Source organism: Cricetulus griseus (genome assembly GCF_003668045.3).
Source record: "Cricetulus griseus strain 17A/GY chromosome 1 unlocalized genomic scaffold, alternate assembly CriGri-PICRH-1.0 chr1_1, whole genome shotgun sequence".
NCBI classification, from domain to species: Eukaryota; Metazoa; Chordata; class Mammalia; order Rodentia; family Cricetidae; genus Cricetulus; species Cricetulus griseus.
Window position 1 is genome coordinate 221,088,148 of NW_023276807.1, and position 22,744 is coordinate 221,110,891.

At 45.7% G+C, this 22,744-nt stretch overlaps 1 protein-coding gene across 2 annotated transcripts in view; it reads right to left on the reverse strand.

The window, feature by feature from the left end:
• Ephx2 (epoxide hydrolase 2) overlaps nucleotides 1-22,744 on the reverse strand; it is a 38,315-nt gene that overhangs the window by 4,468 nt on the left and 11,103 nt on the right. The window contains exons 5-14 of one of the 2 annotated variants that reach the window (XM_027390292.2): nucleotides 22,280-22,402; nucleotides 19,266-19,334; nucleotides 17,803-17,898; nucleotides 17,227-17,305; nucleotides 14,704-14,738; nucleotides 12,018-12,044; nucleotides 9,831-9,916; nucleotides 6,878-6,989; nucleotides 2,319-2,393; nucleotides 1,141-1,174 (exon numbers count right to left, since the gene is read on the reverse strand). In XM_027390292.2, coding sequence (XP_027246093.1) covers nucleotides 1,141-1,174; nucleotides 2,319-2,393; nucleotides 6,878-6,989; nucleotides 9,831-9,916; nucleotides 12,018-12,044; nucleotides 14,704-14,738; nucleotides 17,227-17,305; nucleotides 17,803-17,898; nucleotides 19,266-19,334; nucleotides 22,280-22,402 — 736 coding nt within the window. Of the gene's footprint in view, nucleotides 1-1,140; nucleotides 1,175-2,311; nucleotides 2,394-6,877; nucleotides 6,990-9,830; nucleotides 9,917-12,017; nucleotides 12,045-14,703; nucleotides 14,739-17,226; nucleotides 17,306-17,802; nucleotides 17,899-19,265; nucleotides 19,335-22,114; nucleotides 22,131-22,279; nucleotides 22,403-22,744 lie in introns of both variants that reach the window. The other variant, XM_035452801.1, reaches the window with a different exon arrangement.

The following is a 22,744-nucleotide window of genomic DNA, read 5'->3' on the forward strand; positions in this document are numbered from 1 at the left end:
CTTTAAGGCTCCTCAGGGACAAACACATAGTTTTCATTCTACAGTCTTCAAAGTAAAGGGCACAGTCACTCCAGGCTTCAGAGCCAAACGTCAAAGGAGTAAGACACCAAGATGGTGCTCCTGCTCATCCCTCTGGGTCCCAGACCCATTTGAGCATCCTACCCCCATCTGCATATCTCATTCTTTACTGCCAATCTGCCTCCCTGCACCACCCTGAGCTCTCTGTGGGCAGCATCCTCACCCAGGACTCCCCATACTCAGGTACTCAGGACCATGGAATCAACAGACTAACAAGGGATGGAAGAAGAAAGAAGGGAGGCAAGGAGGCAGATACCCCAGCTCAGCCTGCCAACACTGGTCAACCTTCTGAGACCTACTTCTGTTTGTAAACGAGAGATCATGTGAGAGGCCACAGGTCCAGCCCTAGAGTGTCAGTGACCATTGTTATTAAGAAGCAGGTGAATGCTCTTCCAGAGGCCCTGAGCTCAATTCCCAGCAACCACATGGCAGCTCACAGCCATATATAATGAGAGCTGGTGCCCTCTCTGGCCTTCAGGGAAACATGCAGACAGAACACTATTCATAATAAATAAATCTTAAAAAAAAAAAAAAAGAATCAGGCAAATAATGGCTAGGAAGCAGTAGTAGGAGTGAAGCAAGAATTTGGGGGGCCAGTGCTGGGTGTTGGGGCCTCAGGAATGAGTCTGGATCTGATTTCAGTTAAATCCCACTCAGCAGGATGACCAGATGGTCCTCATGAAGGAGAGCAGGAGTGACTAGAACAAGACCTCGGGGTGGAAGGTCAGTGGAGATTTCGGTGGGCAGTGCAATCTGCCTTGTGCACATTGGTGACTCTACAGCAGCCACCTCTCCATCCTGGGATGGGTCCTTACCAGAAAGGGGTGGATTGCCCCAGATACCCTCTCCAAAGTCTAAAGCATCCTAGTACTTTGGCACTCAGCTCTCTATATGGTAGACTAGGGTAGCACCATTAATCGTTAGGAGACCTCTGTTAGGCAAGTCAAAGCTCAGAACAGGAAGGCAAGGTTAGGGCTTCTCTGGGAGCAGAAGGGACAGGAATCCATTAACATTCAACTGGTGTGGCCCTGCTGTCCCTTCCCTCCTAGGGATACATCTTACCCATTTCAGTGGCTTTATGCACAGTGAGTAAGCCCTGTGGGAAGAGAAGTTAGGGAGGATGTCATGAATGAGGCAAAGTCAGAAGACTGCAGCTCAGATCTCCATTTCAGCAGACCTCAGGTACATGGGGACCACAGGAGAATGTTTCCATGTGGGGATACATGCTAAAATATACAGGCAATGAAAACGAGAAACCAAGGATAGCACAAGACACTGGACACTGTGCTCTGGGCATATCCTGTACTTGACAACTATGATACTATTTGATTCATAAATGAGGCTACCATGAGATAAGCAGAAATGACAGCCAATACCAAAATAGAATAATTATGGCAGTGCTGTAATAAGACACCCCATGTCCATACAGCGCAGATTCATGCCAGTAGGATGGTGTGGGATTTTGTTACTCTTCTCAGTGTGGCAGACAATTTACACCTTAGACTTTGTAGAATTTTCCCCTTTAGTATTATTGGATCATGGGTAACCAGGAATAACTGAAATCATCGAAAGTAAAATAGCAAAGGGGCCATGCTATACTACATATGATACCCCTGAGAGGCAGCAAAGGGGCCTGGAAGGGTCAGAGGAGACAGCTGAGTTCCCCATCCACAGCTACTGCAGGCATTTGCAGGTCTGAGTAATGGCTTGGGCTTGTCAGCCAGTGTGAGCAAGAGATGAAAACTCAAGACTTACAGAAGGTGGGGACTTAGGACAAACAGCTCCCTGCCCTGCCATAGAGAAAATCTGGAAACCCAGGGCTCCTCAGTGTGCAGAAATATCCATGAAAAGGTACAATGAAAAAGTCTACCCATGACAGGCAGATGGAAAATGTATTTGCTTCAGCTCAGTACTAACAGCAGGCCGAAAGGTGTCCCTACAATTCCATCATCAGAGGCCTGCCTTCCTAGGCTTGTGTGTTTGAACTTACATCATTGTGATCTGGAGACTCACTCCTGTGGTGTGAGGCAAACAAAGAAGTGAGCCTGGTTGCTACTGCCACCAGAATGTAGGACAGAAATAATGATGAGCCACCCAAGAGAGTAGGTCCAAAGTCCAAACAAGCAGGCTGGTATAGGTTAAATGTCACTACAGATGAGCTCATAAACCAAAATTATAACACACTTAAACACACACACACACACACACACACACACACACAACCATCTCTCACCTCTTACCATTTCATCACTTGCTCGGAAGAAGGTTTTGAAAGTCCGACTCATGTTCTTTTCCAGTTCAGCCTCAGCCACTCCCTAAAACAGTCAAGAAAGCAAAATTAAGGATTGCTTCAAGAAGCCCTGGAAACTGTAGTTCTTTCCCAGTGGACTAAAGGCCCTGAGCCCTTAGTTTCTGCCCCATCCAGCCCACATTTTGTTAGAATTGTATTCCTTGGATTTTTGTTTTAACTGTGAGATGTATGTTAGGGAAAGATTAAAATAGACTATAAGATGCTAATGGGGGTGCTTCTGAGGAGGGGCGTTTGAGGATTTGCTATTTTTATTTTGCCTGGATTCCGACTACGAGACATGACTTGCAGTAATCAAGGACGCTGGTACAGATTTACAGTGGTGGTGGGGCTCTGAGAAGATAGGCAGTGTGACATCTCTGTTCACAGCTTGTCTTCACACTTCTCCATTTGACTGCAGTAACTTCAACCATCTTCTTCAGTCCCATCCTAATCATTGCAGACCTTTGGAATGCTATCAGTGCTATCTCCCTACGGACAGGGCAGCAAATTTCCTTTGTTAGAAGCTGGGACACATGTCCTTGGTGGTGATAAATTACCAGGTTCTTCCGTCTCGAGAGAGTGTTATTACAGATAATTGCTTATCTATTATAGGCTACGACAGGCTCTCAGACACCTCATGGTCTGGATGCCAGGCTGCAGGAATAAGGAATTAGTAGGTGGAGGGGAGCACAGAGGTACACACCTCCCAGCATCTTTTTACTTACTTTCCCTCTGTAGCATCCTTCTTTTAAATTTAACATACACAATTAAGAGTTTATTTATGACAAAACAGAGATGATGATCCTGTAATATGGATGAGAAATGGGCCATTGCAGATATAGCCAAATGTCAGAAATATTACTTCTGGTGTTCATTGGGAAGTGTTCATGTTTACTAATTTATCTTGTGAATAGTGTTTAATTCCACAATGTTTCAAAGAGTTCTTGGGGAGTCTGGCAGGTAGCAAACACCCCAAGAATAAAGCAGCATCAAGGACTATAAAGAAAGTGACAGTTCACCCCGATTGCCCAAAAGGCAACAGCTTGTTTCTACTGAAGTGGGGAGCACTGGAGCTGGAGTGGAGATGAGTAGGACTTGGCACTGCAGATGGAGGAATGATATTCTGGTTTGAGGAAAGAGCTGGAATGCACAGACTTGCTGAACTAGAATGGATACAGTACTAAATGTTATGTCTGGAACGTGAAGTGTCTCTCACAGGAGGGCTAGAGAGACAACTTAGTTGACACACACTTGTCTTGCAAGAATGGGGACCAGAGTTTGATGCTTAAAACCTGTTTGAAGAAGCGGAGTGCCCTGGGCACACGTTTGCAAGCCCAGTTATCAGAAGGTGGAAGCAGGTGGGTGATGGGGGATGTTCTTCTGTATATATGTTTCTCTTATTGGATGATGGATAAAATAGTGATTGGCCAGTAGCCAGGCAGGATAGGCGGGGCTATGAGAGGAAGGAGGAGAGAGAGGGAAGCCTCGAGAGAGACACCATGTAGAGACAGGGAAGATAGGATGTGCCAGATGTTCTCTGGTAAGATAAGGCCATGTAGAAATACATAGATTAGTAATTATAGGTTCATAATTAATAGAGAGAGATAGCCAGTAAGAAGCCCTAGCCATCAGCCAACAGTTTATAAATTAATATAAGTCTTTGTATGTTTATTTGGGGCTAATTGCTGTGGGACCTGGCTGGAAAGGAACTCCAGCTACAAAATGGCGCCCAATGTGAGGCACAAACCCATGACCCTGAGATTAAGAGTCTCATGCTCTACCTACTGAGCTAGCTGGGCCAGATCACAGAAGCTGTGCTGCAGGTTAATTTGCAGACTCAGCATTAGACTACAGAAGAGGCAGCGAAACTCAGAAAGGGCTGAGGAGGAGTGCAGGGGTGCTTGCAAAGTTGGCTTTAGGTCGTGGAATGCCACAGCTGGCCAGCTGTGTGGGCTGATCAGCTACAGGTGGTCCCTGGAGCTTGCTGCCTAGCCAGTCGGGTCTAGGTAAGCAAGCCCCAGGCCAATGAGAAGAGAGAAAAGGGGCTTCTAATAAAATAGCTGGGTAAACTTAGGGTAGCTTTCAGAAGAAGTTCTAGAACATCTTGGAAATGCCACAGAATTGGGTGTGTGCATGACATTTTCTGGGCAAGAGACTGTAACTTTTGCTAAATCCTCCATAATTCAGCGGAGACTTGATTACAGGCTTTATAGCTCTAGGCTTGGCACTGGGAGCATCTCCTCTGGGGTAGATGCTTAGAATGAAGGTCCCCAGCACCTCCACAGAACAAAATTTCATTGTACCAACATCCTCCAGTGGACCTGCACCCCAGAAATTAATGACAGCACCTGCCCAGTGCAGATGATGTCACAAACCACCTAGTGGATGCCCCATACCCTCATGAACATCAGCCCGACATGAAGTCTAGACTTAGTACAGAACTGGAGCAAAAGGTCACACTGGGCCACAGAGGCACAGCCCAGCACTGGGCAAAACTGATCACAGCTGATGACGTCATATGGTTCCTACAGGAATATAACTAGCTCAGAAATAAAACTGGCACAAAACAGGACTCACACCAAGGGCACTCCTATCATGACGGGCTTTTCCCACGAGGGCTGGCACCTGAAAAAAGGACATGCTGCTAAGCAGACGCCCTTTAATCCTACAAACACCAGGTGGCAGATGACGAATCAACCCAGGCCTTGGAGAGCTAAGGTCATAAGTCAGTGCTGGGGCTTAAGTCATGTGTGTTGGGCTCTAATGCTGGGCTCAGGAGCACAGAAGGAGCAGTCAGGACACTGCCATTGTGAAATGTAGCCTTCCTCTTTGATAACTTTAACTAGATAACACAGCTGGCACTCCAGGAGCACAAGCCTCTCCTCTCTGGCCCTCACCTTTACACCCACTCCCTGTTGGCTTGATGGACTTTCAAGTGAGTGGGCAGAACTATTTACCTGTAAGCTCTCTGAGTCTTAGTGCCTTTAGGTATCTGTTTACTCTTCTCAGCACCATGTGAGATGAGAGCTCTGTGGAGGCCTCTGCAGGGCCCCGGACACTGAATAGTGTCCCTGTACTCATCCACAGCAGCTGCTTCTGGGGTGAGGTCGGCCCTCGATAAATAAGAATCCTGATGGAGGTCGACTTACAGGCAGGGCAGGGCTGTCATCCATCACTGCCGGCCTACAGCCTTCCGTTGCTATTTCTTGCCTGGCATTCATCACCTTGCAGAAGGCCTCCATTGATTCTCCATTGTAATCGAATCTTACAAATGAGTGGGCTCATAGTTAACAAGTCACCACGGCTTTCCTCAAAAATCTCCAACTGCAAATTCAGCATGGGGCAGGGATGATCAATGCCCCCACTCCTTCCTTGCATGGGCACAGATCCAGGGTCAATCCATCTCAAGGGGCACATTGTACAGAACCAAATAAAGATATCTCTCCAAGTGGCCAGAGGCTCAGGATCATGCTCACCATGTGGCTTTGTGCATGTGGCTGTAGGATCCTCCTTTCTGAGATCATTGGTTCGGCCCTACTATCGACCAGGAATCCACAGATACTGCAAGAGTGAGGTGAGCCCTGGCCCTCAAGGTGAGCCAGGAGAGCACACACACACACACACACACACACACACACACACACACACACACACACACATACACACACACACACACACACACACACACACACACCAGATGGAAGCAGGGCTTTCTGAGGAGGTGCCGATTCTTGAAGGAGGCATGGTTTCCGGGAGAACTTCAGACTTGCTAGACCATGGAAGTGGCAAGCAAAGTGCCTATTAGGTTCAGAAGTCTTCCCACAGTCCACCTCAGTCAGTGCTGGGCTGTATAGCTCATTGGTTAGAGTGCATTGAAGATGGACTCTTATTATTTCTGATCAGGTGGCTCGGTGTTCTCAGAGAGTCCCTATCAAAGGTCCGACCCTATCACAAGGATCACCACAGTCCAGGGTTGCCTTTGAAAGGCAACTTTGTGGGACTTGTGCTGATACCTTGAACAACCCCACACTCTTTCAATACCCTCAAGTGCCTGCTGTGGGGCTCTTTGGCTGTTGGTGACATTTGATGAGGCTCAATTGTCAGCGAGCTGAGTGTGAGGTCCCTAGCAAGAGCCTGAGACCAGCAGCTTCAAGTGAGCACTTGGCTCCTGCTGCACACATTGCAGAAGCCAGGCTAGCAGCATCTCCTGCTCCTCAGCCAGTGGCCACCCAGACAGACACAGGGAAATGTTCACCTACTCACAGAGGCCCCACCGGGTTGGCGGTCGGTATGTCTGAGTTGGTTTGCAAAGTCGTTTTTAACTAGCCTCAGAATATTCAAAGGGCAGAGCTAAACTGAAAGAGAGAGGAGCAGGGGAGGTGGTTGGAGAAGAGGGGGAAAAAGGGGAGGGAAGAGGAGAGAGGAGGAGGGGAGAGGAGAGGAAAGAGGAGGGGAGGGGAGGAGAAGGCAACAACATTGTCCCTATCGCTCTTGGTGTCCCACACTTACTGGTTCTTGGAAGTACAGTTGGTAATTAAAAACTGGGATAGATTTGATAACTTCCATAGGAGGCACCTCAGGATTTGGTGGCATGAATGGAGTGTTCAAACTGGCCACGGCTCTGCAGGAATAAGCAACATTAAAACAAAGAGCCTGGTGAGACTCAGAAAGAACATTTCAGGTCAAAACTGAAGCTAAAGTGGGAAATTTCATGCGAGAAGTCTCACTCCGGCAGTGAGCAGGAGAATGGATTAGAACACAGGTGTTTTGATTCTTAACCTAGCAGGGTTTTCCCCACTCAGCTGCAGCTTTTTAAAAACCTACCTGCCTTAGACACACACATACATATGTGGACACACACACCCCTTTCTGGGAGTGATTGGAAGTAATCATTACCCAACTAAGGGCTAGAGGGCCTGAGACAGAACAAGGGGGGAACTGGAAACTCGGGAATGCTGGGGTGTCTCAGATCTGATGCTATTCAGACAAAGCCTCCTTTTGGCCAGTAAAATGTTTCTAAATTTTTGTTGGGAAGAGACTAAATTGAGAAAAGTAACACATATGACTTTTTTAAAGCCACATATTATGCTCGCGGCTATATTCCCATTGGTTTGTTCTCAACAGCATGTAATATGTTTATACAGTAACATTTTGGTGAATCTTATTGTTTAAGAATGTGGTAGTTTGAATGAAAAGGGTCCCATAAGCTCAGGGAGTGGCTTGTGGGAGTAGGTGTGGCTTGTTGGAAGAGGTGTGTCACTGGGGGCCAGCTTTGAGGGCTCAGAAGCTCAAACCAGGCTGAGTGGCTCACTTTTTTTCTCTGCTGCCTTTGGACCCAGATGTAGAACTCTCATTGACCTCTCTAGCATCCTGTCTGCTGCCTGCCATGATGATAATGAGCTAAACCTCTGAAGTGTAAGTCCCCCCCAAGTAAATATTTTCTTTATAAGAGTTGTCATGGTCATGGTGTCTCTTCAAAGCAATAGAAACCTTAACTAAGACAAGACTCAAACTCTTATTTTCAGTTTAAGTGAAATAGGAGTGATGGGGGAGGTCCTTCTGTATATGTTTATCTTATTGGTTAATGAATAAAGTACTGTTTGGCCAATGAGGCAGCAAGTTAGGTGGGACTAGGAGTCAAGGAGGATTCTGGGAAATGTAGTAAAGAAGTGGTGATCCAGGCAGGAAGTGACATAGCAGAGAGACTCATATGTAAGCAAGGGCAAGAAGGAAGTTGTTCCCTTCTCTCTTCCTCCTGGTCTCTGCTCTGGAGTCACTATGTGATCCATCAGCAAGAGAGGGTGCCAGCAGAAGGCATCCTCTATAAGTCTTATAAAATATATAGATTTATGATAATTAAGACTGAGCTAGCAGATGAGAAATCCTAGTCATTGGCCAAGCAGCATTTTTACCTGATCTAAATCTGTTTGTTACTTGGGACCATAATGTGGCGGTGGGCAGAACTTGGGCGGCCTGGCAGAAAGTGCCCACATGGCAGCAGGGATCAGGCAGCTTGGCGGAAAGACTTATTGTTATACAGGAGAAAGAGGGAAGGAAAGAATAGGGGTGGGGAGGAGATCAGTAATTCACACACTTTAGATATGTTTTTAGGAGGAATCAGGAGAGGTAGCTTAGTGAATAAAAGCACTTGTTCTACAAACATAATGGCCTGAGGGCCTGAGTTCAAATTTTCAGCACTCATGTAAAAGGATAGGCATGGCAGTAAATGCCTGGAACTCTCTGTATTGTAGGAGCATCGAGAGTCGGATCCTATGTCTACTCCTTAGCCAGCCTTGTCAAAACAAAAACAATCAAACAAAAAAACCCAGCTTCCAGTTGCATGAGACACCCTGCTTCAAGGTAACAAAACAGAGATAGAGAAAGAAGCCTGATATCTTGCTCTGGCCTCCACATATGGGCACACCACTTCCCCATATACTGACATGTATGCACAGTACAGATCCACAACACATACTACATACACACACAAAATAAAAAAAAATGTGTTTAAAAATAAATACAAATAAGGTATATGCTGGGAAAAATGCTTTAGGAAATTCCTGATTCATTTTGGTCTTTGATGTAATCCCACCATGTGAAGAGGGCTTTGTTCTTCAAAGCGTGACTATGTAAAAAGTGACTGCATTAGCTGAGGCTTGCAGACCACTGCTGCCTATATTCCTCCCACCTACCAAGATACGGGCATTGACTGCAGCTTTCTAGCTCAACTGGGTGTGGCTACGAGGTCTACTACACCCACTAGATTCCATGCCATCCAGACACTCCCAGTGGAGCCTTGATAATGACTGTGAATACTGTGGTGCTGACCATCACACACCATGGTCGCTGTGCACCCACACAGCATATCAGGATGTCGGTCTGGCTATGAGTGTTGGTGGTAGCTTTGTAGTTGAAGAAACCAAGGGCTAGGAGGTGACATAATCTGTCACATGGTCACTTCAGACAGAACTGAAGGTCTCTCTTGTTCTCACTCTTGTCTCTCTGTCTGTCTCTGTCTCTGTCTCTGTCTCTGTCTCTCTCTCTAGCCCAGAGTGACCTTAATTTAACAATCCTCCTGTTTCAGCCTCCTAAGTGCTGGGATTATAGGTATGTGCCACGACACCCACACCCACTTAAAGGGCACATTTTCTGACTCCTGGTCCAGGGTGAACTCTCTCCTTTTGCTTAGTGCTGGGACACTATAAACCCTTTATCACCTCTTTACCTACTTCACTGAGAGCCAACTCTGCACTCCCACAAAACACCCTGGCTCTGAATTCCTTGCCTTGTTATCAGTCATCGGGTCAGAGGCTGTCCCTAGGAGCTCAGTGGGTCTGCTTTCGGGTGTTTACCTTCCCTGTTACTTGTTTTCTAGAAGTTTTGTGGAGCTGAGGCACCTGTAGCAGTTCTTGGGCAACTCTAAGTCCAGCCACGCAAATCCTTACTGCACCTGGCTGCTTACCTCACCCTCTCAGGGTAGAAGAGAGCCATGCTCCATACCAACACACCAGCCCAGTCATGGCCAATGAATACTGCTTGAGGGATTCCCTGGAGAAACAAGAAGAGACATGGTGAGAATGGATTTCTAGGATGCAGAGTGAAGGGCCAAAGGCCTCTCCTTGACAACCCAGTGACTCCCTCAGGAACACTGAGGTATGTGCCATTCTTAACTCTTACCTCTCACACATCCCCACACCTCCTCACTTCTACAAGTAAGGACTAGGCTTTGGATTTTCTTAGAAGAAAGGACCACTAGCCAAGAGTTCTGTCTCTCTCTCTCTCTCTCTCTCTCTCTCTCTCTCTCTCTCTCTCTCTCTCTCTCTCTCCCTCTCTCACCCCTGTCTCTCAAATCAATTTTTGTTTCACCCCACCTTCCCTCTTTAGAATGATAACTTTCCTCTCCAGGCTCCAAGGTCATTACTCTCTGTGAGATTACAACTCTGCCCTTACTCTTCTGGGATCTTTTCTCTCTTAGTTATCCACAAGAAGTCCAAAATCACCTTCCATCTCTTCCTCCCTTTCTGCTACAGCTGCTGATGACAACACCGGCCCCCCTGACTGAATATCTACTCCATCTAGGTAGAAGTGTTCATGTACACACCTGGACACCTTCCAGTAGCCCACAATGGCTGTTACAGGTGGGAAGTGATCTGCCTTGTACCAAGTGATAGTCATAATTCCTACACGGGTCTCCCAACATAGGCTAAGTCAGGCTATTTTTCCTTCTCCACCGCTGCCCAGTTGGCTGAGGCCTTTCAGATGCCTCCAGCCCCTCCACGCCCTCTGAAGATGGCTTCTTGTCCAAGGTGCCTGCAGTGCTGTGTCCCTTCATGTCTACTATCAAGTCTCACATGGTGGCCTTTACCAGTCACCTCCGTAAGTGCCTTCACTAGGTCCCAGCAGGCTCCGTCCCTTCCTCCCATTTGAGGGAGCAGTTTTGTGTGGTTCTCTGGGCTCCCACCCTTCTGATGATTCTCAACATCAGACACTTCCATCATCACATCCCATGATTTCAGTGAGCCCGGGCTTCCTAATCTGATGTTTCCAACTTTCATTTCTCCTCTACCTTTTTTGATGGATTTTCTCATGGCTTAGCCTTTAGGAACCTTCTGCTTGAATAGGCATTGTCCATGAGGAATAGACCAGTTCCAGTTGCTTTAATTTCCACTGTTGGGGCAGGTGCACAGCTGGCCCTGTCAGATCTGTCTAGGGATAGAAACATGGCTCTACAAACCTGAAACCCTGAGTCCCTGTTGGAAACATTCCTGGTCAGCTAACAGTTTGTATATTTAGATCACAGACCTAAGACTGGACCCTCTCTCTCTCTCTCTCCTCTCTCTCTCTCTCTCTCTCTCTCTCTCTCTCTCTCTCTCTCTCTGTGTGTGTGTGTGTTGTGTGTGTGTGGTGACAACACACACACACACACACACACACACACACACACACACACACTACTTCTTGATTCCATGGAGTGCAGACAGCCATCATCCTCCCGTGTTTCCTGCGCAGTGCCTACTGCTGAACCAGAAGTCAGCTGCCTCAGCTTTCTCTCCATCTTACGTCCAGTTACTAAGCTAGGCCCCCACTGCTTAGGGTCTCTCTGTTCTCTCTCTCTCTCCATTGCCATTGGCTAAGAATATTCCTCCTCCAGTCAGTCCTGCAGTGTTTGCATTCCATTCCCGCCTAATGCCATGAGGCAGAGGGCATGACAGAGTGGTCTCAGGAGTAGTACACACACTCTGCTGTTGACCATGGCCACTTTCATTCTGGGCACTGGCTTTGATCTGAGATTTGTCAGAAGAGATTCAAGTTTCAGTGAACTGTGAATTACTAGCTTATAGATTATTTTTCCCAAATCTTTCCCTGATACTCGAGGTTCCCCTCCCTGGGTGGAAGCCAACAAAGGGATTTCCCTTCACTTTCTTGAATGAATGGCAAAACATCTACTCCACCCTCTCCTTTCTCACCTTTGGCTATCTTTAATTTGGGGAACACCGTCCCCTGCTGCCTGAAGCCCATGTCTTCCCTTGCCCTGGTCCTCTCTGCTCATGGTCAGCAACAGCCCACCCTCCAAGGCATCCAGCTCTTCTTTAATTACCAAGATCCACACAGAATTCTCCAAAGAGGTCAGATAGAAGGAGTGACTCACCAGCTTATCCAGGAATGATACCATTTCCTAAAAAAAGAGCACACAGATGAGGCATCAGACAGAGAAGGCCGATAGAAACAGTCTGCCACATGTCACACACTGTCAGGATAAGCCTCAGGAAGACTGATAGGCTGTCAGTGGGTATATATGTCATGAGAGCACCCACCCCTTTCCTGAACCACAGTGGTCCCTCTGTCTCCTGAGACATTTTCAGTCTCTAATAGAAACCATGAGTTCTGTCTTGAGGAAGCACACATGAACACCATTTGATAGTCTACCATCACTTCTAGGAACTCATAGTTCCCAAGAGATCACAACAACATGGTGTCGTACCCTGCTGAACTACCCAAAACACCTTTCCACATTCTAATTCAACGCAGAGGTTACAGTGAGTTCAGTATCCTCTCCCAGACTCCATTAGCTGAGAATCATACTTGGATCATAAGGAACCTTGTAAAACATACAGCTCCAGCCATTCACTGTATCTTACACCTGAGAGCATGACCTGAAAAGGTTAAACCCGCACCAGAAGCCACACACATATTATAAGGGTCAGCTGGGTGTAGACACATCTCCAAACACCACTTAACTTTAAAAGTTATTATTGCTATGTTGCATCCAGAATTCTCAATTTGGAATCCTGGGGATATAAATATACAGGAGGTTTATGGGTAGAATAAAGGTTCCCTTCCTAAAATAAAAATCATGTTTATTGCAGCATACTCATGGAAGCCAAAAGATGGCATCAACCTAAGTGTCCATCAGTTGATGAGAGATGCAGAAAATTAGGGGTACATACACAAAGGTATACTAGTCAGACACAGAAGGGTGAAGTTGAGTTTTCTATAGCAACGTGGAGGACATGAGAGAGACGGGTAACATGTGAGCTCAATCTTATGAGGTCTAGAACAGTCATCAATGAAGCAGTGTTGAAGAATGGTTGGCAGAGGCTGAGACAGTAGATATGAGTTAGGTGAATATGAGATTGATCAAAGATAAATAATTACAATCAGATAGGGAGAGATAAATTTCAAGAGACCTACTCTATAGCAAAGTAACTAATTAGTGGTGGTGATATATTCTTGAAAAATGTCAGGCAAATGTCATGTGCTGTCAGTATAAAATGATGACTATGTGAGGTCATGCATCTGTCAGGTTCCTAGATGTGACCATTCCATAATGGATATTAAACATCAAAACACCTTGTCATGCATCTCTGTGAGGTCCTGCATCTGTCAGTTACCTAGACATGACCATTCTACGAAGGGTCTTAAACGTTTTGCTATGCATGACAAAACACATTCCTTGTCAATTATAAGTTAAATAAAAGGAGAGCCCAGCTTTACCAAAACTCAGAGTTATGTGATGAACTGCCACACAGATTTAGGAGTTGTAGTTGAGGGAAATCGTTTTTTTGCAATCGTATTTTTGTCAGGTTATGATGAGAACGTTTTATAGGCACTTGAAGACAAGTGGTGTTATGGGCCTTAATTCCATTTTGTTCCCCTGAACCTATATTTGAAGCCAATGTCAGCTTTTTAAATACAATTTTATGTTAAAATTGTTGTGGTTTTGAAAAAGAGCATTATGAATATAAGTCACATACATACCGTATAATTAGTCCCTTTAAAGTCCACTCTTCAGTGGGTTTAGTATAATCAGGGTTGTGAAACTGTCACTACCATCCAGTTAGAAAGTTCTAATTGCCATAAACTTTTAAATTTCCTTTTAAGGTCTAACGCATCAAGCATCACTTTCTCTTCTTGTTCCCCTGCATCTTGGCAGCCACTAATCCAATCTCCCTCTGGATTGCCTGTTCTGAACACTCCATACAAATGGAGTTACTCGGTATGTGGCCTTTGTAACTGACTTCTGCTTAATATTGTAGATTCCAGATTCCCTCATGCATGGAACCCTCCACGGCTTCACTACTCTTCATGACTGAGTAACCTTCTGGAGCATGGATTATGGCAAAGGACCCATCTACTCATCAGCTGATGATGTTTGGACTGTTTCCACATGAAGTTACTATGGATGGGGTTGCTTTGAATAGCAGAGCCTGGGTTTTCTCATCATTGGTTCTCCTGGGCTGGTTCTTAGTAGTACATGTACTAATAATACTTCAAAGACAGAAGCCTAGGGCTTTTTCTTTTCATCTTGTTTATTTTGGTCTCAGGACCCCACGCAGGAGTGCAGTTCTGTGGAACAACCCAATGCACCCATCCTGAGAATAGATTCCAACAGAAATAAGGTGAGTGGATGGGGGTGGAATGGAAGAAGCTCCTACAATGAAAAATGGAGGCAGGAGAATAGCCCCACCCAGAAGCTGGGCTTCTATCTGAGCTTTGTGGCAGAGAAGCCACAGTTCACATGCAGAGCTGCTGGTTGAAGACTCTCAGAATGTAATGGAGAGTGGAGTGTGGAAGGTTTTAAAGCTGGAAATGCTACTTATCAACCTTGGGCAGCAACCTTAGGCCGCCCATTTTATTTGGGAATCACACTTTGTGTTTCATACACGCCAGCCATCATTTAGAACTATCACCTTCGTGTTCAGTGAGATCCAATACGCAAATGCTGAGCACTGTGTTTTCTTACAGTTTAAATGGATACCCAGGCTTCTGGCTAACATCAGGGAGAAACTCAGGATGGAAACGACATTGTAGATGATACTAAAGAGGTTTCTTACCTTACATAACACTTCCATAGCATATTCTTCTATTTCTGTAATTAGAAATGAATGAATGAATGAACAAATAAATTCCAGGCATGTTTGCCCATGCCTTTAATCCCCAAAATTCAGGAGGCAGAGACAGGCAGAACTCTGTGAGTTTAAGGGTGTCCTGGTCTATATAATAAGACCTTGTCTTAACACACACACACACACACACACACACACACACACACACACACACTGACACACAAAAGAGATATGTGATTTTAAATTTATAAACAAGAAGTTCCTTTTACCAAAATAAATCAACAAACAAAAAGCCAAAAACCTCCCAATATGTTAATTGTGTTTACTTTTTAAGTTTTTGAGTTGGATGTTGAATATGCTATAAGATAAAAACCCAATTTGATTTTGTTGGATGTTCCTTACTGTCACTATTGAAGAGCTAGCTCCTCCTTGCAGTGTATTCCTGGCACCCTTGTCAAAGGCTAGTGTATTGTGTGTGGGGGCTGTGTAGTTGTATGTTGTGTGTGTGTGCAGTGTGTCTGTGTGTTGTGTGCATGTTGTGTGTTTGTGTGGTGCGTGTATGTGGTATGTGTGTGGTGTGTATGTGGTGTGCGTGTGTATGGTGTGTGTAGTGTGTGTGGTGTGTGTGTAGTGTGTGTGGTGTGCTGTGTGTGTGGTGTGTGTGGTGTGTGGGTGTGTATGTGTGTGTATGTGTTGTACATGTATGTGTGTTGTGTGTGTAGTGTGTGTTGTGTGTAGTGTGTGGGGGGGTATATTTACTTCTGAGCTCTTTAGTTTGCTCCTCTTGTCTGGACCTCTGTCTTCATTCTGGTATCATACCACTTAACTAACTACTGTGAACTTGGAATAGTGTTTGAAATCACAACATTTAATTTCAAATCCCTACAGCTTTGGTTTTTTTTCTCAAAATGCATTAAATTCTCTGTGGATATGTGTGGTTCTGCATGAATTGTAGGATTTCTCGATTTCTGTCTAAAAATATGCCATTTAGCACTTGGGAGGCAGAGCCAGGGAGCAAGTTTAAGGCCAGCCAACATACACAGTAAATCCCTGTCTTGGAGGGAAAAGAAGCCATCAAAACTTTGATAAGGCCTGCAATGTACCTGAAGACTGCTTTGGTGAGTAAGTGTCTCTTTTTAAAAACCAATTATAGCTATTCCAGTGGGCATAAAGAAAAAAATGAAAAAAAAAAAAACTCAAATGGCAGAAATGTAAGAAAAATAATGAAATCATTCAACAAAAGTTCCAATCCTTCATTTTTCATAAACTCTATTAAGAATGTGATGTCACTATGTGATTCCCAGCAGACTGTTCTGAGCTAAGTGAAAATCAAGTATTCTCATAAATAAAACCGGAAGGCTGACTTCCCCAGGCTCTACAAATGAAAGCTTTCCTTTAGTCAAAAGTTCAGTTTTGTGTCATTCAGGAGGTAGGAGTCACTGAGAAGACATTGCCACACTTAGGGAATGACCCACCATGCACTCCAGCACAACATGTCAAGGGACCTGGAGGGTGGTCCCGTGAGTGGACAAAGCCCCAGTCTAGGTCAGCAGGCTTCCATCACAGGAGCCAGATGTGATCACTGGGGTTAAGGCGTGTGGGAAGCAGCTTAGGGAACCCAGCTGTCAGCATCATCACTGTCCTTTGGAGGAGTTGCATTCATGCCTGGCTACATCATGTCCCTGCCTCCACACCTAGGCTCTGAAGACCTTTGGACTAAGGACTTACTTGAACCTAGTAAGAATAAAGAATTCTTCCTGCCAAGGAAATATTCATAAACCTACAAATGGCCTAGGGTTGAGAGGTCATGCAAAGCATACTCTTGTGTTCTGTAGCCATAGTAGGGCTTAAAACTGGCCTGCAAGTGCTGCCGAATCTAGAAGTTCTAAAGAAAGGTAGGCAGGGATGCACAGGTGTGTGCGTGCCCATGTCCAGAGTAGCCAAAATATGGGGGTAATCCAGTGTTCTTTGGTGGAGGGATGTATGACTGATGGTGATTTGTACACTGAGAGCATCCATCCCGAAAGAGAAGAGATGCTGCCATCTGACCGGGATAAACACTGAAGGCGTGCTACTAGATAAGTTCAGCCAGTCATGACAGGGCAGCTACTGTACTGTATGAGCCCACTGACATGACATATCAAGAGCAGCAACCTTCCTGGAGAAAATGGGTGTGACCAGGGCAGAGGGGAGGAAAAACTGAGGAAATGAATCCAGTCCAAGCTAGGTATAGGAAAACCTTTCTAGAAATAGATGGTATAGTCTATATTCTGCATCGCCGATGACCAGCAGAGGGCTCCTCCTGGAACAAGCCTGTGGGTCTCCTGGGTCACAGAGCGGGAGCAATACAAGCCCAAAGATACAGAACACTTTGGGAAAGGATCAGGGCCTCATTAAGTGTTCTCAACCCGTCAGGGCAAGGTCAGGGGGGCTGGAGAACCCAGGGGCACTAGAGATGCTGAGCAGAGAGGAGCATGACCACACAGGACTTCTAAGAGACAGCCAACTCACCAGGAGGGGAAGATGAGTCTCCATAGCCTTTCATGTCTATAGCTAGAACCCGGAAGCCTGCCTGGGCCAGAGCTGGGATCTGGAAAGCAAAACAGTTCAACGGTCTGGCAGCGTGGTCTCACCAGTTCTTAGCTGATGGTCCTTGTTTGTATCCCTTCCCACTTCTTTCTTGTAAATAGCTCCACTTAAAGTGCCACCTGCACTTGTTAGTCTCATTCCCATGGAGCTAGAAGGAACCCATCTCATAAGACTGCCGTGGACAGAGGTGAGGTTGCACACTGGATCAAAATCACACTGAGCAGAACATCTTGTTTAACAAAGCCCCTGCACATTTCTGTGCTCATTACTAAGATTCTCAAGCAAGAGGTGAAGAATGTCCTCAGGAACCTCCTTAGAATTTGTACAGGTGTCTTGAGGATCAGCACGGCCCTGAGGTACTTCTTATACCCAGGATTGTTGAGGTCTTGTGGTCAAAATTTGGAGATGATTCGTCCATAGCATCCCAGGTTAGGCCACGGCATCTAAATGCCCCCTCTCCTTACCCAGATGGGGAGCACCTCCCTCAGTTTCCTTTACCTGGTACCTCCAAGAAAACCAGCTCTCAGGAAACCCATGGCAGAGGCACACAGCAGGACCAGAGCCCATCTCCACAAAATGCAGGCGGATCCCTGGCTGTGGAAGAGAGGGGAGTGACAGTAATCTTGATGCTAGTGTAGGCAAAACTGAGCTCACTTGTGTAGACAGCATTCCACAAGTCATTGCAGGAGACGGCCTGACCCAGCCACCTCAGCTGAAGAAACAAAGGCTAGGTAACAATGGATGGGAACTGTCAGTGACCAGTGTGGATGACATACTAGACAGTTTTCACTACAATGTGAAAAGATTATGCAGTTGGGAGCAAACAGAATCAAAACAATTCAGCTTCCTCTCCAAAGTGACTTGGTACTGGCAATATCTCATGATTTTCAACTGGGGGCTGATTTTGGATAAAATAATTGGTGATGTGTAGAATACTATGTCTGTTTTATGAAAAGCTGTCTGCTTTGTGTATGTGTGTGTACGGCATGTATGTGAGGGAACATGTATGCATGTGTGACTCCTAAAGGTCAGCTTTGATTATTTATTCTGTGGTGGTCTGAATGAGAATAACTCACACAGGCACATATATTTAATGAATTGTTCTCCAGAAGGTGGAACTGCTTCAGAAGGATTAGGAGGTGTGGTCTTGTTGGACGAGGTGTGTTACAGGGGGTGAGCATTGAGGTTTCAAAAGGTTTGTTCTATTCTCAGAATGCTCTCTCCACCTCCTGCTTGTGAATCAAGAAGTAAGCTCTCAGCTGATGCTGTAGCCACTTGCTGTCAGGCCTTTGCTCAACTCACATCAACTCTAACCCTCTGGAACTGTAAGCCCAAATAAACTCTTCCTACTATAAGTTGTCTTGATCATGGCATTTCATCACAGCAGTAGAATAGTAACTAAGACACACTTCCTAGGAGCTGTCCACCTTATTTATTTATTGAATTTTAATTTTCTTTTTGAGACAGAATCTCTCATTAGCCTGAAACTCACGAAGTAGGCCATTCTTGATTGTCACCAAGCCTCAGGGACCTGTTTGTTTCTGCCTCTCAATGATTGTGATTGCAATCACACACCATCATGCCTAGCTTTATGTTTTACATGGAACAGTAAATGCTCTACTGACTGAGTTGTCTCCCCTCTCCAGATGTTTGCTTCTTAAATAGGAATTGTGTGCACAGTCCTTTTGGATGGCTCTATTCGCAAGACAACCATGAGGGTTTTCAAAAGTCCACATTATCTCTTCTCCCTGGCATATGCTGGCATTTTCTAGACCCTGGTAATAGTTGATGTGGTCACATGACCAAGTCCTGGCCCATCAGAAGAAAGGAATGCTCAACCACGGGCTCCAGCCACTCACCATGCTTTGTTCTCTATTGTTTTTCTATCTGTGGACTGACAGCTCAATGGTCCTTGTTATTTCACATATGTGCTGTGGTCAGAGAGAACTTGGCTGACTTACCTTCACTGTCACATACCCATGGCTGACGTCATTTGGATTGCAGGGCACTGGCAGAGGGGCTTCCGAAAACTAAAAGTATAATGGGCACAGTGTGAGACCCCAGACATCACCTCTGCTACCCAGCCTGAGTGAGTCCTGATGGTCCTCATGCCCTTCCAATTTGGACATGGCTGAACTCCATCAGCTGTCTAGTTCAATGGAGTCTTGTGACCAAATTCTGGCCAATGGAATTTGGACAGGACATAGCCCCCTGGTTAAGCCAAGAAAACCCACATGTGACTCTTTATAGTCCCTCGTATCCCATCTTCCAACTGGGTATCCTATGTGATTTTGGAAGCCCCCTATGGATGACAGTCAGTCCTCTGTCATCCCAAGTCCCTAAATGACTGGCAGTGTTCCACAAAGGCCTCGGGGCTACCAAATGAACATTATATGAGTTAGAAAAACACAAGACATAAATCTTTGTGGTTTCAGACCATCCTCCACAGAAGTCCTCAGATGGTCCAGGCTCAGGCCAGGCATAGCTACTGTATCTCTGTGACACTCTGTCAGAAGCCTCTCCCTTCTGTCAGCTGCAGCCTGACTCTGTTCCTGTCTTCAACTGCTCAAGTTCCCACCATAGAGTTCCACAGACTTTCAACAACAGAAGCTATTTCCTCAGTTTGGGAGGACAGAAGTCTTAGTTGGAGGTGTTAGCAGGGCCAGTTTCTCCTGAGACCTTGCTCTATGTTTATAGGTAGCTATCTCCCTCTGTGTTCTCATGTGTCCCTCTGCATGCCTGTGGCTTAGTTTCCATTTCTTACATGGAGACCAGTCATTTAGGTTGTTGTTCCCTCTTCTGGTCTTCTGTTGCCTTAATCACCTCTTCCAAGGCCCAGTGTTCAAATCCAACCATATTCTGAGACACTGGACATAGCCATTTCAGTATATGAATTTCAGAGAACCCATCCCTTGTCCTCTAGAGACCCAGGAGGCTTTCCCTGACTTGTCTTTGGATAACACATGGGTAAGAAGGAACATTCCAGAATACTCCATTGTTTATCTTACTGTGTCAGTTCCCAAAGCATCAATAGCAGAGGACAGGCTACTGAGCACACGTACAGGTAAGTCTTCTAATGCCTGAGCCCCAACTCTGCAGGCTATCCATCCTTCACCGCTACACCAGCCATCTCTAGTGCAGATGGGGCCACCTAAGCAAGCTGTCCTTCATGACTCTGTTGTCTATCCTATAAAATGGAGAGCTTAAACCTTGGAGTATAGTCCCCCCTTAAAGACAGAAGAAGCTACCTGGCTCAGAAGTGAGTCCCACCCAGGTCATGCCACAATATATATGACACTTACGGACATTATACCAAGTGAAACAAGCTAGAAATGAGAAGTCACACACTGTGATTCATGTATCCTGGCACCTGGATGTCAGTTTCATAGAGACAGAAAGTAGAGTGTAGATTGGGAGGCAGTATGAGCAGTTATTTAATAGGGAAAAGGTTTTGACATTTTAAAAAGGAAGAGTCTGGAAGCAGATGGATTGGGCTGCACAGCATTTTGAACCTACCTAAATGCTACTGAACTGCTCACTTTAAAATGATTACGACCTGTGATGTGCAGTACTCTGGAAAATAGCAAGCTATGGTTTGAGCTCACTGAGAGGCTGGCTCGGGAACTGGTGTGGCCCACTCCCACTTCAGACACAAGCATGTTTGTCTCAAAGTGTCCTCCAAAGCCCCTTGTCTGGGGTTGGGCTGTGTCCCTAAGTCTGTGACAGGGAGGGAAGAGAGGAGCAGAACATCCCAAGAGTAAAAGCATCATGTCCTTAAACAGTGAGAAGGTGAACCACTTCCAACACAGGGTTACAACTGTTTATGTGCCTGCTGTGGGAAGCTGAGCTATGAAGAGAAAGCTCAATGGGGAACTCCAGCTCACTTCCTCATCTTCCCAAGTTGGTTGCTGCTGGATGTCCATTAGCCCCTGGTTTAATGACATCACCTTTCTGCTATTTGTTCTTTCACTTGGAAGCCTCACCACAGGGACTCTCTGCTCTGTCTGGGACTCTTATTGGTAGATGTTTTGAGCACTGATTTGGTAATGTTTTTCTGTCTGTATGTCTGTCTACATACTTATACATTCATCTATCTCTTGCTATTTATTCTTTTACTTTGGCTTGCTACATACTTAATAAACTCACTCATTCAAAATCCAAAGCATGGCTATAGCAGATCATTCTCTGGACCATACAGCACACTTACTCATACCCATGGGGAGAAAGGACTGGTCTCTAGTTCACTGGGAGTAGGAGACAAACAGTGACAGAGAGACACATATGTATGCTTTGATTCAATTCAGCCTCAGTTTCCACTCTGCTCATAAGACTTCTGGGCATAGAAGGAGCAAGCCAAGCTTGGGAAAGATACATCAGGTCATGTGGTTGTTTATTCTGCATCTTTATTCATTAATTAAATTTATTTTATTAAATAAATTATTTATTGAAGATGTAAGCTGTTGCCTTATAAGCTGAATTATGTCTTCCCCTGAAGTGCATATGATGAACTTCTAAGTCCCAGTGTCTCTGAACATGATTGTATTGATTGACTAGACTCTGGTCAGAGCTCCAAGGATCTGCCTGCCTCCATGTCCCCAGAGCTGGGGTTACACACATATGCCACCATGCCCGGATTCTGTGTGAATTCTAGAGATTACAGTCAGTCCTCATGCTTGCATAGCAGATACTTTGTCAACTGAACCATCTTGTAGCCCTTAAGTGCCTTTCTCTTGTCTTAGTTTCCTGACTTACCAAAGGATGGTTTAAACTCTTACTCACTGGCTGCACAGAAAGAAATGGGGATGCTAGCCAGGGGTGTGGAATGCCTGAACCACGGGTGATGGACTATCTCCCTATGTCCCAGAATCACTCACAGAGCAGCCAGTGAGCACCTTGGTCTCCTTGCTGCCTTCTCCACTTGCATCCACTCCAGAAGAATGGCAGAAAGCCAAACACTGTCCAGACCCAGAGTTACCTGTGTCCCTGTGACCTTCTCCAGTTCTCTCAGAGCAGTGTCTGTGTCACGAACCAGGATAGTGACCATCCCCATGTCACGGGCTGGCTTCAGGTTAGTCCCAAAGTCATCTAGGAAAACAACCTGGACCCAAACAGTATGAGTGTCAGCCAGAGGCAGCATCTTGTGTGAGGAGACCATCAGAAGGAAACACCTGAGCATGGGGCAAGGGGCAGCTCTGTGGTGGGGAGATGAAGGATATGGTCCTCAGGATGGGGGTCCAGGTTCTGTTCTGAGCATCTTGTGGTGAGGTGGGTCCAGCACATGAAAGAGATTTCATTCCCCTTTAGGATGAGAGGATGAGATCATAATACATGTTTCAGCATAGTGACTCTCAGGACACTTAATGAACGGAGACAGGATTCAAGTGGGTTGTGGTGATTGGACGGAGAGGCTATGGCAGAAGGAGACTCACTCCCGATCACC